This window comes from Geotrypetes seraphini, chromosome 2, assembly GCF_902459505.1.
Source record: "Geotrypetes seraphini chromosome 2, aGeoSer1.1, whole genome shotgun sequence".
NCBI classification, from domain to species: domain Eukaryota; kingdom Metazoa; phylum Chordata; class Amphibia; order Gymnophiona; family Dermophiidae; genus Geotrypetes; species Geotrypetes seraphini.
The window spans coordinates 291,170,069-291,187,237 of record NC_047085.1 but is presented as its reverse complement, the minus strand read 5'-3'; the positions used below and the strand labels follow the sequence as shown (position 1 = coordinate 291,187,237).

Below are 17,169 nucleotides of genomic sequence, written 5' to 3'. Positions count from 1 at the left end.
CAGCGAGGTAGATGATGGTTCTACTGGGACACATGGCCTCCACCGTCCATGTCACACCTCTGGCCAGGCTTCATCTTCGTACTCCTCAATGGTCCCTCACTTCTCAGTGGTCCCAATCGACAGATCGTTTATCACAACATATTTCTATAACTTTATCTCTTCAGTGGTGGAAAGTTTCTTCCAATCTATCCAGAGGTATCCTTTTCTACTCACCTCATCATCAAAAGGGGCTGACACACATCACCTTATTCTTGGGATGCACATCTCAAAGGTCTTCAGACTAAAGGTCACTGGAACTCCAGAGAGTGCAAATTTCATATCAATCTCCTGGAACTCAAGTCACAATGTATTACGTAAACAAGCAAGGAGGCACAAGTTCTCTCCTGCTTTGTCAGGAAGCCCAAAAAATCTGGTTTTGGGCGACTGCTCACAGCATCTTCCTTAAAGCAGTCTACAATCAGGGGGAGCAGAATTCCTTGGCAGACAACCTCAGCAGGATTCTTCAGCCTCATGAACGGACGCTCAAACCCTGCAGCTCTCCATCCCATCTTTGCTCCATGTGGCATTCCTCAAGTGGACTTGTTTGCATCTCCCCACAATCACAAGTTGCCCCAGTTTTGCTCTAGACTTTGCTCTCCTCACCGTCTGGAGGCAGATGCTTTCCTCTTGGACTGGACGCAAATGTTCCTCTATGTGTTTTCACCCACTCCTATCGTATTGAAGACTCTTTTCAAACTCAAGCAAGAGCCGGCCACTATGATTCCCATAGCTCCTCAGTGGCTCAGACATTGGTTCTCCCTTCTACTTCAGCTCAGTGTCAAAGAACCAATTCCTCTTCCAATTTTCCTTACTCTGCTCACACAGAAGCAAAGAGCTCTTCTTCATCCCAACCTGCGCTCATTACACCTGACAGCTTGGTATCACTTGGGCTGAATCCGTCTGAATTACATCTCTCTCAGCCTGTCTGTAAAATTATTGATGCCTCCAGGAAACCAGCCACTCAACAATGTTATCAACAAAAGTGGACTCATTTTTCCTCTAGGTGTCTGCAAAACCATCACAATCCTTCTTCCTTTGAACTGGTGTTGGACTATCTTCTTCATCTCTCTGATTCTGGACTCAAATCTACATCTATCAGAGTCCATCTTAGTGCTATTACTGCTTTCCACCTCCCAGTCAAGGGTAACTTCTTACTGCGGTTCATAGTTATTCGCGCGCGAGACTTCAGCGCACCGACATTGCAGCGCCGACAATTTGGCGCAAGACACCAGTGCACTGCCTAAAAGTGACTTTTAGAGAGCTCCAATGTGGGGTGTGAGTGGGGAACCCCCCTCCAGTTTACTTCATATTCTTCGCGCTGCCGTTGGGGGGGTTGGAACCCTCCATTATAGAGTAAACTTAACTTTTTCCTGATTTTTTAAGAAAAAGTTAAGTTTTCTCTATAATGGGGGAGGGGTTGCACCCCCAACGGCAGCGCGAACAATCTGAAGTAAAGTGGGGGATTCACCTCCACACACCCCATCGGAGCTCTTTAAAAGTTACTTTTAGGCGGCACGCTGGAGTCTTGCGCCAAACTGTCGGCATGCTGAAGTCTCGCGGGTTTTTGTCCCGTCACCCTTACTGCTCATCCTTTGGTCTCCAGATTTATGAAAGGTCGCTTCAATGTAAAGCCACCTCTCAAGCCTCCTCCTGTCGTCTGGGACCTTAATGTTGTTCTTTCCAGGTTGATGAAACTTCCTTTTGAACAAATGGCTACAGCACATCTCAAATTTCTTACCTGGAGAAATTGTTTTTCTGATATCTCTCACTTCAGCAAGAAGAGTCAGTGAGTTACAAGCATTGGTGGCAGATCCACCTTTCAGTTTTTCACTATGATAAGATGGTTCTTCGCACCCAACCCAAGTTTCTAACAAAAGCTGTCACTGAATTTCACTTTAATCAGTCAATTGTGCTTCCTGTGTTTTCCCCTAAGCCTCATTTTCATGCCAGAGAAATGGTGCTCCATACTCTGGACTGTAACCGGGCTCCATCGGTGATGTCTCCCATGTGTGAGAATATCTGCCTGCTATCCCTGGATAACTCCTATTACGGTAAGTAACTGTGCTTTCCATGCTACCGATCCAGGGCATGCAGTGGCTTTCCCCATATCTATCTCAATAACAGACTATGGACTTTTCCTCCAGGAAATTATCCATACCTTTCTTAAAACCAGCTTCGCTATCTGCTCTTACAACAACCTCTGGCAATGTCTTCCAGAGCTCAACTATTCTCTGAGTGAAAAAATATTTCCTCCTATTGGTTTTAAAAGTATTTCCCTATATCTTCATTGAGTGTCCCCAAGTCTTTGTAATTTTTGATGGAGTGAATAATCTATCCGCTTCTACCCATTCTACTCCATTCAGAGTTTTGTAGACTTCAATCATATCTCCTTCTCAGCTGCCTCTTTTCCAAGCTGAAGAGCCTTAACCTTTTTAGTCTTTCCTCATACAAGAGGAGTTCCATCCCCTTTATCATCTTGGTCACTCTTCTTTGAATGTTTTGTACTGCCGCTATATCTTTCTTGAGATAAGTAGACCAGAACTGAACCCATAGAGCAATACAGAGGTATTATAACATTGTTAGACTTGTTAACCATCCCTTTTTTAATAATTCCAAGCATCTTGTTTGCTTTTTTGGCCAACACCGCAAATTGGGTGGAAGGTTTCATTATATTGTCTACAAAGACATCCAGATTCTTTTCTTGGGTGCTAACCCCTAAGGTGGACCCTTGCATCTAGGGAGGAGCCTGCCTTTTTGGTAGATGTAGATACCAATGACATAGGAAAATGTAGGAGGCAGGTTCTGGAAACCAAATGTAGGCCCTTAGGTAGAAAGTTGAAAGCAGCTTCCAGTTCTACTTGCAGGACCCAAGAGGCAGACAGAGCTCTGAAGTTCCAATGCGTTGTTGAGACGATGGTGCAAGTATGAGAGATTTAGATTTGTTAGAAACTGGGCTACCTTCTGGGAAAAGGGGGTCTTTTCCGAAAGGATGGACTCCACCTTAACCAGGATGGAACCAGGCTGCAAGCTCTAATGTTTAAAAAGGAGAAAGAGCAGCTTTTAAACTAAGATGGGGGGGAGCTGATAGTCGCCCATGAGCAGATGGTTTGGTGTAGAGTATCCTTGAAGGATACTGTTGAATCAGAACATTTAGGGACTCCCAATTGAGAGGTTTCAAAAATGGTGAAAGAAAGCCAAGAGTGCTTAAGAAAGAAGCAGAGTAAAGATGTCAAGTTATTGCTGTCATCTTCTCAGCAGCCTGTATATACAAGGAAAAAATACAATTGTGAAGTGTCTGTATACAAATGCTAGAAGCCTAAAAAATAAAATAGCAGAGTTAGAGTATATAACACTGAATGATGATGTAGAACGTTGTCCCTTGGAGCGCTGAAGGGGCGAAAATTAGAATACTCCAAACCCCTAGAAGGGCGGGATCTATTCACAGGCAGCAACTTGAGCCTGCGATCCTACACACTGGCCATAAGGTCATCCAGACCCTGGCCGAACAGCAGCTGTCCCTTAAAGGGCAACCGGCTCAAGGTTGCTTTAGAATTGCCAGACTGTAGGATCCAGAGCATTCTGCAAGCCGAAACGGAATAGGCAGAAAGCTTAGCAAAGACTTTCAAAATGTCATACAAGGCATCAACCATATAATTCATTCCCGAGATTATAACACCACAGTGCCAGGATCATGGTGCAGCTTGGAATGGCATACCCAAGCCATGAAGAGGCCGATGCCACCTGAACACCAGCGGCTGCCAAATCAAACAGATGCTTAATGACAAAATCCACATTGGGGAGAGAAGTGCACTTCAAGGTTCATTAAAATTTGATATCCCACCTTATCCAAATTCAAAGCAGTTTCACAGAATTAAAATAATAATTTTACAACATTTAATAAGTAAAAAAAAAACGGGGGGGGGGGGAGGGGGAGTACAAAAACAAACAAAAAAACCTAACTCGGCATCAATTAAGAGAGGCTACATCTTTAGATACTTTTATATCTAATTTAAAAACATTTCTCTTTAAGGACGCTTTTGAATCTTGACTGTCCTTTAGGGACACGTTAAGACTTCACTAGGTCTGGCCCTTGAGCTGCATTTTTTTTGTATCGTTTCTTATTTCCTCCCTTTTGTATGATCCCTATTTGTTCTTTACTATCTAAATATTGTAGTTCTTTTCCCTTTTTCCAGTCAGTCCATTTTTTTATATTCTGTCTAGTCTTGTCTTTACGTTACTGAGTTAGATTTTTGTTTGTTTTTGTACTTTCCCCCCGTTATTTTACTTATTAAATGTTGTAAAATTGTTATTTAAATTGTGTAAAACCGTTTTGAATTTGGATAAGGCGGGATATCAAATTTTAATAAACCTTGAATATTGCTTGGTGACCTGCTCCACCGAGGAATCCACCTTCGGGGAAGCAAAGTGCTTGTTAAAGGCATCCACCAGGGAATAAAGCCACGCCATGGTGCGAGCACAGCGCAAGGGACCCTCAGGAGTCTCTTCGATGTCCGTAAGAATCCAAACGCGGTCCAGATAATCAGGAAAAGAGGCAGATTGTAGCCTCTGGTCACTCATAAGGGAACATTCTGCAGTGACAAGCAGCTCAGGCTTTAATGCCTGTAGAGATTCAGAGATCAAATCCACAATAAGTGCGTGCTTGAAAAATCTGTGCACAGTGAGATCCTCCCCCCAAATCAGGGGCTCTGCAGTGACCTGGATCCTGGAGAACTGCCAGATCTGCCACAGCTGCAGCTGCCACAGCGCCTTCCTGTGAGAGCAGAGGTATAGAAGGTGAATCTGGTGCAACCGCAGGCATTACTTGCGTACCTGCTGCCACCCCCTAGGGAGGCAAGAGAAAAGACCTTGAACCACAGTCGCAGGGATCCCTGTGATGGCACGGAGGTCGGCGGGAGATATGCTGACATGGTTTTGGGGTCCCCCCCCCCGCAATTATGCCTGATAAAGCATATCAACAAAATCCGGGGAGAACCCATCCTCTGTGGTGGGAGCTGACTCCTGCACTCCAGATGAGGACAGTTTATTGTATTTACCAGGTTTATCCCCTAAGACATGCTTGCGTTTTGCCATAACGTCACCTATGCTCTCCCCAGGGCTCCCAACACCATTTTTGTGGGTCAGGACAGAAGGCGCTAGAAGACCCTACATGGAGATCAAGGCACCGAATCTGGGCAAGCTTTTCACTCCTCACAGGCTGCTTCGCATATGGAATACAGCTGCGCATCCGACAGCCATTCACCGCAAATGAGGCATGATTCCATAACATCCTGCCCTGGGGAGGTCATCTATGTGGTTTTCTTTCAAAAATGAATCTGGCAAGTATAAAAAATAATTTTAAAATCAAATCTGGAGAAATCCAAGATAGCCACTGAGGGCCTGTTTTGACTAAAAATAGTCTGAGAAAACCACTGAGAACCCTCAAAATCAGAGATTTTAGGATTTTAGGGGTGGGGGTGGGGAGCCTATGGCATGCATGGAAGCCACTTTAAAATCCTTTTTTTTAAAGGTTCCCCCAAATCTCATTCAAGCTGTTAGCTTGTGCCCACAGAAACATGTGCTGACAGGGAAACACTGCAGCCTATACTCACTGTGACATGTGCTGAATGAAAGAAACTGTAGACAGAGCTGAAAACAGCTCAGAGGGAGATCTTTTATTTCAGTGAACTGGAAATCTGGATTTCAAATCTGATTGCCCCACCGGCCTGACCATCACGGCTGGAGACCTCTGTCATCCTCCAACATGCCGTGCAGACACCTGGCGATGGAACGCAGTCTGAATCTGATCCCAGTTGTGCCTCCACGGAACCGCTCAGCCTGCGCTCTAGCGGACAAACCTGGGGTGAGAAAGCTCCCAAGGGAACAATCCCTGAGCCTCGGTCTCAAGTGCAGGCTGTCTAGGGGGCTGCAAAGCAGGGAATCCCCTAGAAACAGACTTTTTTCCAAAGGTTTGCGATCTCCAGCAGTCAAGGATGTCCCTGCAGGGAACCTTCATAGTACGAGGGCAAAAACCGCAAATTCAAAACACTGAAACAAAACATAAAAGATAGACTCCTACAGTCTGGCTTGTAGGAAGGAAGACTGAGGAGCTGGATATGGCACAGTGATGAACTATGAGGGGTAGGGGTTTAAGTCTCAAATTCTGAGGCTTCCTACAAAGTCCTGGCAGGTAGAGGGAAATAACCCACTGGTCCAGGAATAAAGTGGGATTGGACAAGAAAGGGCTTTTCCATGAGACTTTTGGGGGATCAGAGGGCATTATAGAATGCGGGATTTTACTTCCCTCAAAGAGCATTCCTATATCTGGCACTTTTACTAGTGAAGAAACTTTTGTTACAATATTGGGTTTCAGACAATGCAGCATCTTTTTTCCAATGGCTCCACAAAATGCACAAAATTTCTCAATTTGAAATTAAAACTTTTCACACATCCAAGAGATTGGAGAAATCTCCATAGGTGGCCCTCTGGCGGAAAGTAAGGCACTGCTCCTGGGGGATCCTTCCTCACACTCCATGTCATGATTTCACTGATTTTCGATCACGTCTTATAGCCAGGTAGATATGAAAGAGTATGTCTAAAGTTTGAATGGGGTGGTATGTCTGGTATGTTCCTGAATGCTGTTTCTAGGGTACTTGTTCTGTTGACTGTTGCTTGGTTTGATTGTGTGTTTGGGGTATAGTATAAGGGATTGAAAATTAATGGAGCCTAATGGACAGGCTTTGTTCCTATATTGACATGCTTCCTTTTTCCATTTCTTATTTCCAATTCCCTTTATATTATTTTTACCCTAAATCACTATTATTATTTTGATTTTGTGGGGAGCTCTCTGCTGATATTGCGTTGTAATGACAGGATAGACTTATTGCCTGTATCAGTTATAGCTACAATTGCAACTTGTTTCCTTGTATATTCTCATTGCATCTTTTGTTCTCTCCATTCTATTTTTTTGTGGAAACAATGCAAATTGTTGTTCTGTGTTTGCAGCTTTTCTAATAAACATATAAAAAAATTAAAACCAGTCACTCACTTGTCATTTTTAATATGTTCATAAAGGCGCTTGAACTGGCGAATCTGGAAGGATAAGATTCCCATCAAAATCACCACCATGAGTAAAAATGGATAAATGCGACGCTGTACTAAGTTTTGCATTTCAGATGTAACACCTGCAAAAAAACATAAGTAAATATATTTGTAAAACCATTACAAGTTCAGAGCTGCAATATTCAATAAAACTGCTCAAATTATGCCTATTTGCAGGTTTTACTGCCCAGGGTGCTTGTGGTGTTTTAAAAGGTAATAAATAGAAATAAAATATCTGATCCAGAGGTTTACTCCAACCAATCCCCAACGGGAAACCAACACCACAAACGTTTTTGACTTTCCACCTATCACTGGCTGAAAAAAAGGGCAGGCAGGGAGAACGAGAGGGCACTCTCTAAAATTGAAAGGGGATAGATTCTTTTTTACTCAGAGTAGTAGAAAACTAGAACGCTCTTCCGGAGTCTGTCGTAGGGGAAAACACCCTCCAGGGATTCAAGACAAAGTTAGACAAGTTCCTGCTGAACCAGAATGTACGCAGGTAGGGCTAGTCTCAGTTAGGGCGCTGGTCTTTGACCAAGGGCCGCCGTGTGAGTGGACTGCTGGGCACGATGGACCACTGGTCTGACCCAACAGCGGCAATTCTTATGCTCTTAGAAACTACTTGCTTACCAAGCAGTGCCAGTCTGGAAATACATCTCCAAACACTGCGCTCATATAGACTCCTACCTAGCATTCAGACATAAGCTAAAAACACATGGATTACCCCAATGAGGAGGCTAATTCAATAACTTGTGACCTAATGACTTCTTTCTGCCATCTGTTAACTCTCAATCTTTCTTTATATCACTTTGTAACCTTCCATCCTTCTAATGTAAATCCCAATAAATGTACTGGTCCTCTTATTGTAAACTGCTTAGAACTTTACGGCTTTAGCAGTCTATAAATAAAGTATAATTATTATTAAAACAGCAACAACAAAAAAGACTAGCTCCCGCTCTCTCTAAGATTCTCAGGGAGAGCGGGAGCCAGAAGGCCTTGAGCATGTGCAGATGTTCAAGGCCCAGCCCAGCAGAGATCAATGGCAAGAGGCAGGATCATCCGGCACGTCCTGTGGGTTGGTGCTGTGCCGGTGCCAGATCGCGGTAAGGAATTGGGTGGGCGATGCCGGTTCTCGGGGGGTGGGGGTGTGTGGAGGGGGGATGGAAGCGCGCCAGTGGCCTCAGGGGGTGGGGTATTTTTGGGATATGATGTGGTGGGGTGGGGGTGGGGTCTGTGGAACTAATCAAGCAAGTTTCCCTTACTTTGTATGGGGAAACTCGCTTTGATATACAAGCACTTTGGTTTACGAGCATGCTTCTGGAACGAATTATGCTCGCAAACCAAGGTTTCACTGTACCGCAAAATTCCTTTCGGTTAGATTCGGTGATAAAAATATAAGTACAACAAGAAAAAGAGAATTTTAACAATGGTAATGAGTAAAAAACAATTTGCATGAAGTAGAAGTCACTTAGGTAAATTAGGATTACAATATAACTAGAGTGTCTAAGAAGTAGTCGTACAAACTGAATGAAATATAAAATTTAAAACAACAACAGGTAGAAAAGCAAAATACCTGAGAGGGAAGTATAAAAGAGAGTGACAGTCATTCGATCTTAGAAGACGGAAGAGCAGGCTGGCCACAGAAGATCTCCAAATGTCGGGCCCCATAGACTCCAGGCTCCTGATGAGAGGGAGTAGAGTTAAGACTGCCGTTGCCGGCAAAGAAACAGCTGCAGGGTGCAACAGTCAACCGTTTCCAATGGAGCCGATTCGCCAGGGACTCTGGTTTTGCTTTGCCTTGGTTTCGGTTCTTCTGCGTCAGACTTTGAGCAGGAGGTGAAACTAGCAGCGATGAAACACCACTACCATCAGGCAGAGGCCAAAGAGCTGAAGCAGGCCACTGCACAGCAGGAAAGCAGAGCTGAAAGGATTCTCCTAGCGCTGCAGGGCCCTACAGCTGAGTGTCCTCTGTTAACGCACAACCCCCACATCCTCCACAATGATCCGCCCTCAACCCGGTAAGCATCATAGGATTGATGAGAGAAATCACCCGGCAGAAAGGAAAGTAGAGGGGGGATGTTTACATTCGCTTCATAAGACGCACCCATTTCCACCCACTTTTTTTGGGGAAAAAGTGCATCTTATGGAGCGAAAAATACGGTACCTCAACATTGACTAGTTAAATGTTTCATCAGGGAGTGCTAGTGGGGTAAAATTCCTAGATGTCATAAATGATTGCTTCTTGGAGTAACTGGTCCAGGAACTGACAAGAGGGGGAGCTATTTTAGATTTAGTCCTTAGTGAAATGCAAGGCATAGTACAGGAGTTTACTGTGTTGGGTCCGCTGGAAAACAATGATCATAACATGATCAAATTTGAGCCGATATTGCAAAAGAAATCTACTTTAGAGGCATTTAATTTTTGAAAAAGCGACTATGATAAAATGAGGAAAATGGGTGAAAAGAAGCTAAAAGAATCAGATGCAAAGGTTAGGACTGTAAACCAGGCTTGGATGTTATTTAAAAATACTATTATGGAAGCCCAGACCAGATATATTCCACATATTAACAAAGATGGAAAGAAGAAGAAACGAGAAACAGCATGGTTAAAAGGTGAAGTGAGGCTATTAGAACCCTAAAAAAATCTTTTAAAGAATTGAAAAAGTATCCGAATGAAGAAAATAAGAAAAGACACAAGCACTGACAAGTTAGATACAAAGCATTGATAAAGAAAGCTAAGAAAGAATATGAAGAGAAATTTGCCAAAGAGGCAAAAACTCATAACAATTTTTTTAGGTACATTAGAAGCAGAAAACCTGTGAGGGAATCCATGGGACTGTTGGATGATCAAGGAGCAAAACGGTAAATCAGGGAGGATAAGCCCATACATGAATACAGGATGTCCAGTGCAGTACTCGGAGAAACCCCCCAGGAAAGGAACTTGGGAGTACTGGTCGACAAGTCGATGAAGCCATCCGCACAATGTGTGGCAGCGGCGAAAAGGGCAAACAGAATGCTACGAATGATTAAGAAGGGGATCTCGAACAGATCGGAGAAGGTTATCATGCTGCTGTACCGGGCCATGGTACGCCTCCACCAGGAATACTGCATCCAGCACTGGTCACCGTACATGAAGAAGGACACAGTACTACTCAAAAGGGTACAGAGAAGAACGACTAAAATGGTTAAGGGGCTGGAGGATTAGAGAAACTGGGACTCTTCTCCCTTAAAAAGAGGAGAAAGAGGGGACATGATCGAAACACTCAAGATAATGAAGGGAATAGACTTAGTAGAAAAAGACAGGTTGTTCACCATCTCCAAGGTAGGGAGAACGAGAAGGTACTCTCTAAAGTTGAAAGGGGATAGATTCCGTACAAACTAAGGAAGTTCTTCTTCACCCAGAGAGTGGTAGAAAACTGGTACGCTCTTCCAGAGGCTGTTATAGGAGAAAACACCCTCCAGGGATTCAAGACAAAGTTAGACAAGTTCCTGCTGAACCAGAACATACGCGGGTAAGGTTAGTCTCAGTTAGGGCACTGGTCTTTGACCTAAGGGCCACCGCGGGAGCAGACTGCTGGGTACAATGGACCACTGGTCTAATCCAGCAGTGGCAATTCTTATGTTCTTATAAGACTATAGCAGAGAGAATGAATGAATTCTTTGCTTCAGTCTTTATGGAATATGTAAGTGATCTACCGGAACCGGAAATGGTTTTCCAAGAGTGATGATGCAGAGGAACTGAAAGAAATCTCTGTGCATCTGGAGGATGTACTAAGCCAAATCAACAAATTAAAAAATGATAAATCACCTGGACAGGATGGTATATATCCCAGGGTACTAAAGGAACTCAAATATGAAATTGTTGATCTGCTATTAGTGATCTGTAACTTGTCGTTAAAATCGTCTGTAGTACCTAAAGATTGGAGGGTGTTCTAGAGCAGTGGTTCCCAACCCTGTCCTGGAGGAACACCAGGCCAATTGGGTTTTCAGGCTAGCCCTAATGAATATGCATGAAGCAAATTTGCATGCCTATCACTTCCATCATATGCAAATCTCTCTCATGCATATTCATTAGGGCTAGCCTGAAAACCCGATTGGCCTGGTGTTCCTCCAGGACAGGGTTGGGAATCACTGTTCTAGAGAATGACATGGGAAAAAAATATGTCCCCTTCACCGTCCCGTCCCCGCCGCCCATTTCACCGCCCTGTCCCTGCCGTCCCCTTCAATGCCATGTCCCCATCCCTGCAGCATCCATCCTTCCCTCTGGCCACCACACTGCTCTTGCGCGGTCCATGCATCTTCCTCCCTCCCCTTACCTTCGCGGCATGTTTTAAGGTTTGATTAGCTTGTTGAAAACTGCTGGAGTGTTTGTGCAGTCGCATGCATGTATGGGCGGAAGCTTCTCTGAAACAAATGGAAGTTGCATCAGAGGAGAAGCTTCTGCCCACACACGCACGCGACTGCACGTACGCTCTGGCGGCTTTCAACAAGTCTCCAACCTTAAAACGTGCCACAAAGGTAAGGGGGAGGGAGGGAGATAGACAGATAGATTCGGGTAGGTAGGAAGGAGGGAGGGTGGGTGCTGCGCGCGATCGGTGACCGCATGCGTTCCCTCCCTTAACTGCGGGGACAAGGCCATTCACCGCTCCATGGGGCAGTGGATGGCCTTGTCCCCGTACCTTCCCCCCTCCACCGTTTTGGCGGGTTATCCATGGCTACTCGCAACTAGCCGCGGGTAACATCCACCGTATCATTCTCTAGGATGTTCAATGTTACACTGATTTTTAAAAAGTGTTCCAGGGGAGATCTGGAAAATTTTTTTTTTTTTTTTAATTCTTTATTCATTTTTCCATCTTACAACAAGTGCACAATACTACATCATATTAACTGTTACATATCACTTGATATTCATACAATTATGATTTTACATACATGAATTTATTCCCCCCCAACCACACTTCCCACAAGTAATTTAATTCAAAATATCATTTATATATTATATTTCAATCTATTAATCAAACCTTAAAAACAACTATTTACCCTCCCCCTACATGTAAATGTACTTTCATTAGGAAAATGATGTCTATTCATTGCAATAATTTGTTAATGGCCCCCAAATCATTTTAAAATTATTATAATTCCCTTTATGTATGGCAATTGATCTTTCCATTTTATAAATATGACATAATGAATTCCACCAAAATGTGTAGCTAAGCCTATTGTAATTTTTCCAATTACTGGTAATATGTTGTATGGCGACTCCTGTCATAATTAATAAAAGCTTGTTATTATTTGATGAAATTTGACTTTTTGCTTTCATTGATATCTCAAACAGAATTGTATCATATGATAAAACAACATGGTTTTCTAGTAAACAATTAATTTGAGACCATATTGATTTCCAAAAAACCATGATACAGGGACAATAAAATATTAAATGATCCAAAGTCCCTGCTTCCAGATTACAATGCCAGCATCTATTAGACCTAGAGCTATCTAACTTTTGTAATCTAACAGGGGTCCAAAAAGCTCTATGTAACAAAAAGAACCAAGTTTGTCTCATAGATGCAGACATTGTACATCTCATTCTCCAAGACCAAATTCGTGGCCATTGAGACGCAGAAATTTCATGCTTAATCTCAATGCTTAAGACCATTTCTTGGTTTTTTATTCATATAATCAGATATCAATTTGTACCACTGTGCAGCTTGGTGTCCCAAGAAATCCACCTGAAAGCATAAGAATTCCAGACTATACTGATTATTAAGAATTTTCCATTCAGGGAACCCCTCCTGAATAGGCTGCTTCAGTTGCAACCATTTAAAGCTTTGTGATTTATTAAGACCAAATTTATGTTGCAACTGTGAAAAATGAAGCAATTTACTGAAATAACATCATCTAAAGTCCGTAACCTGCAATAATCCAATGCTTCCAAACGATTTTAAATCCGCCAATTTGAATCTTGGAGTTTACCCATAAAGATTGATTTGTAGATTTATGTAATGGATTAGGTGTTAAATTATTGACATAACACAATGTTTTCCAAGTATCCATTAATATTCTATTTTATTTACATTTCCTAGGCATCTTGATACTGAGAACATGAGATAAATGTAAAGGAAACATGAGCCGCCACTCCAAATACAACCAATCTGGGACATTTTCCATGAGCTCTGGGAGGACCCAATACATACCCTGGCGTAAAATACAGGCTTGATGATACCTATAGAAGTTAGGAAAATTTACCCCACCCTTCGCAATTGGTTTTTGTAAAGATACTAAAGCAATTCTAGGCATTTTACCCTGCCAAACAAATTTTATAAGGATACCATTTACTTTTTATAAAAGGACCCTTGGAAAAAAATTTGACTGATAAGTCTGACTTCAGTGCTGGGAAAAATGATGGAAACAATTATAAAAAAATAAAATTGTGGAACATGACAAACATGATTTAATGAGTCAGCATGGGTTCAGCTGAGGGAGTTCATGCCTCGCCAATTTACTTGACTTCTTTGAAGGTGTAAACCAGGGGTGCCCACACTTTTTGGGCTTGCGAGCTACTTTTAAAATGACCAAGTCAAAATGATCTACCAACAATAAAATTTTTTAAAAAACACAAAGCACACTGTACACTGAGAAAATGTTAATTATCATTCCTATTCCGGGGTTTTTTCAAAGAGGTCAAGGCATTAACAACCATACAAAAATAGACAAATATACCCCCCTCCCTTTTTACTAAACCACAATAGCAGTTTTTAGTGCAGGGAGCTGCAATGAATGCCCAGCGCTGCTCTCGACGCTCATAGGCTCCCTTTGCTAAAAACCGCTATTGCGGCTTAGTAAAAGGGGGCCATAGTGCAAAATATAGACAGCAGATATAAATTCAGACACATTTTGATCACTAAATTGAAAATAAAATCATTTTTCCTACCTTGTCTGGTGATTTCATGAGTCTCTGGTTGCACTTTCTTTTTCTGACTGTGCATCCAATCTTTCTTCCCTTCTTTCAGCCTGTATGCTTCCTCTCCTCCAGACCTCATTCCCCCAACTTTTTCTTCCTCTGTCCCTTCCCTTTCTTTCTCCCTGCCTCCCTTTCTTCTTTTCTCTCTTCATGCTCCCTTTCATTTTTTCTGTTTCCCTTCTTTCCTTCTGTTTCCCTGCCTGCCCCCTTTCTTTCTTTCTCCCTGCCCTCCCCCCAAATCACTGCCGCTAGGCAGTGACAGGGCACAAGGCAGGCAGGCCTAGTGACAGGCAGGCTGGCCCCATACCCCTCACGTACCCTAAACCATCCCCCATACCCCCCAGTACCTTAAATCATCCCCCTACGTATCCCCCAGTACCTTTTTTAATCATACCCTCTGTACTTTTTAAAATCCCTCCTTCCCTCCCTAGATGGCTATCCTGGTATTTTAAACATCCCCTCACCCCCCGGTACCTTGATGCAATCCTGGCTGTCCAGCGAGCATTGGCAGCCTTCCCTGCTGGACAGTCGCCCAAGTCCCCATCTGCTGCGGCAGTAATAGGCAGGTGTGAGCCCCGAGCATGCCTGCCTTGTCTCGTGCCGCCCAAATTGTGTCAGCTTGGCAGGCTCCCCCATCTGCGCCGGAAGTGAAAGTCAGACGTGAGCCCCAAGCGCGCCTGCCTGGTCCTGCGCCGCCGCTCGAATGGTGCCGTCAACTCCCGCGAATCTCGCGAGAGTTGAACAGCACCATTTGGGTGGCGGCAAAGGACCAGGCAGGCACGAGCCCCAAGCACGGACAGGGGGAAAGGAAGGGCAGGAGGACCTGCACCTGGCCGGCTGTGCACCCCTCCAAGCCGTGCACACGGGGCAGACCGCCCCCCACTTGGTATGCCACCGACCTTCATCCCGCCCTGCCAGCACTCTGATTGGCTGGCGTTCTTCAAGATGCGGGCCAGTCAGGAGGGGAAAAAAGAGAAGGGAAGAAGGGAACCCGCTCTGCGATCGACTGGGGTCACCTGAGTGAGCGACCTGTCGATCGCGATCGACGTATTGGGCACCCCTGGTGTAAACAAACATGTGGATAATTCATTGTACTGTATCTAGATTTTCAAAAAGTATTTGACTGAATTCCTCATGAGAAGCTCCTGAGAAAATTAAAGAGTCATGAGATAGGTGGAAAAATTCAGTTGTAGACTAGGAATTGGTTATTGGATAGAAAACAGAGGGTAGGGTTAAATGGTCATTTTCAGTACAGTGCCCTAGGGCAGTGTTTTTCAACTGCTGTTCCGTGGCACACTAGTGTGCCGCGAGATGTTGCCTGGTGTGCCGCAGGGCCGCCATCAGGGCAGTACTACCAGTCCTGCATTCAGGGGCCCGGAGCTGACAGGGGGCCCGAGGCAGGGGTGCCAGTAGCTCGCCAAGGCAAAGTGAGTCAATCACCCAGGACTCACTTTGTCTTGGTGATTTAATCTATCGAGCCGATAAGTCTTCTTCTCCCCGACGTCAATTCTGCAGTCGGAGAGGAAGTTCGGGCCAGCCAATCGCTGCCTGGCTGGGCGGAACTTCCTCTCCGATTGCAGAATTGACGTCAGGGAGAGCATGCGTCGGCGTCGGCTTTGGGGCCTGTTATCCATTGGTGGGTCCTGTTCCCCGATGGCAGCGGCAGTGGCTTGGGGAACGGCAGGGAGAAAGAAAGAAAGGGGGCAGGCAGGGAAACAGAAGGAAAGAAGAGAAACAGAAAAAAAGAAAGAAAGGTCAGGGAGAGAGGAAGAAAAATTTGGGGGAGGGAATGAGGTGTGGAGGAGAGAAAGCATACAGGCTGATAGAAGGGAAGAAAGATTGGATGCACAGTCAAAAGAAGAAAGTGCAACCAGAAATCACCAGACAAGGTAGGAAAAATGATTTTATTTTAAATTTAGCAAAGTGGAGGCAGTATTACCACAGTTTTCAAAGGAATTTGCCCAAATAACTTAATAGTTAACTGGGTAAATTCCCAGATATGAAAACTTCCCTTCACTTACTATGCACAGTTCTGAATTTATATCTGCTGTCTATATTTTACAATATGGTCACCTTTTACTAAACTGCAATAGTGGTTTTTAGCGCAGGGAGCCTATGAGCGTCAAGAGCAGCGCTGGGCATTCAGCGCAGCTCCCTGCGCTAAAAACTGCTATTGTGGTTTAATAAAAAGGATGGAGGATATATTTGTCTATTTTTGTATGCTATAAAAACCAAATACAGAGAGAGACTGAGAGCTGTTGACGAAGAGCTACGTGTGTGTCTTTCTTCGATTCCAGCCAGAATATCAGCTTTGTGTTCAGCCAAACAGGCCCAGGTTTCGCACTGAATAAAGTATTTTATAATTTTTCACTATTCTGTTTACTTAATATTTCATAATAAAGTAATTATAAAATACTTTCTTTGTGTTTATTTGATTCCTATTCAAGAGAATTACTTTATATATAGTCAATATAGGCACAGAGTTAAATTTTTTAACATTTTCTAATGGTGGTGTGCCTCGTGATTTTTTTCATGAAACAAGTGTGCCTTTGCCCAAAAAAGGTTGAAAAACACTGCCCTAGGGATCTGTACTGGACCTGGTGCTATTTAACTTATTTATGAATGATTTGGAAATTGGGACAAGTGAGGTGATTAAATTTGCAGATGACACTAAACTGATAATATCAAAATTGGATTATTGAAATTTACTTTACAAAGGTATAGCTCAAAATGAAATTTGAATAATAATAATAATAACTTTATTTTTGTATCCCGCAAATACCACAAAATAGTTCAGAGCGGTTCACAATGCTAGAGACTGTATATATACAGCGAAGATACAGAGAATCAATTATCACAGTATACAGCGAAGATACAGAGAATCAATTATCACAATGTCAGGGACAAAGCAGGGACAAAGATTACAAATAATACAAAACACTACAATAAAAATAATTACAGGAAAAAGGAAGTTTGATCATGTTACGCCCCTACTAAAGAACGCACATTGGCTCCCCATCAACCACAGAATTACATACAAATTGGCACTAATTACATTTAAAGTTCAACTAT

The 17,169-nt window shown here is 43.4% G+C and overlaps 1 protein-coding gene across 3 annotated transcripts in view; it reads right to left on the bottom strand.

The window, feature by feature from the left end:
* Window positions 1-17,169, bottom strand: part of MARCHF6 (membrane associated ring-CH-type finger 6) — a 590,605-nt gene that overhangs the window by 11,244 nt on the left and 562,192 nt on the right. For all 3 annotated transcript variants that reach the window (XM_033929823.1, XM_033929822.1, XM_033929821.1), the window contains one exon: window positions 7,085-7,220. In XM_033929823.1, coding sequence (XP_033785714.1) covers window positions 7,085-7,220 — 136 coding nt within the window. The remainder of the gene's footprint in view (window positions 1-7,084; window positions 7,221-17,169) is intronic.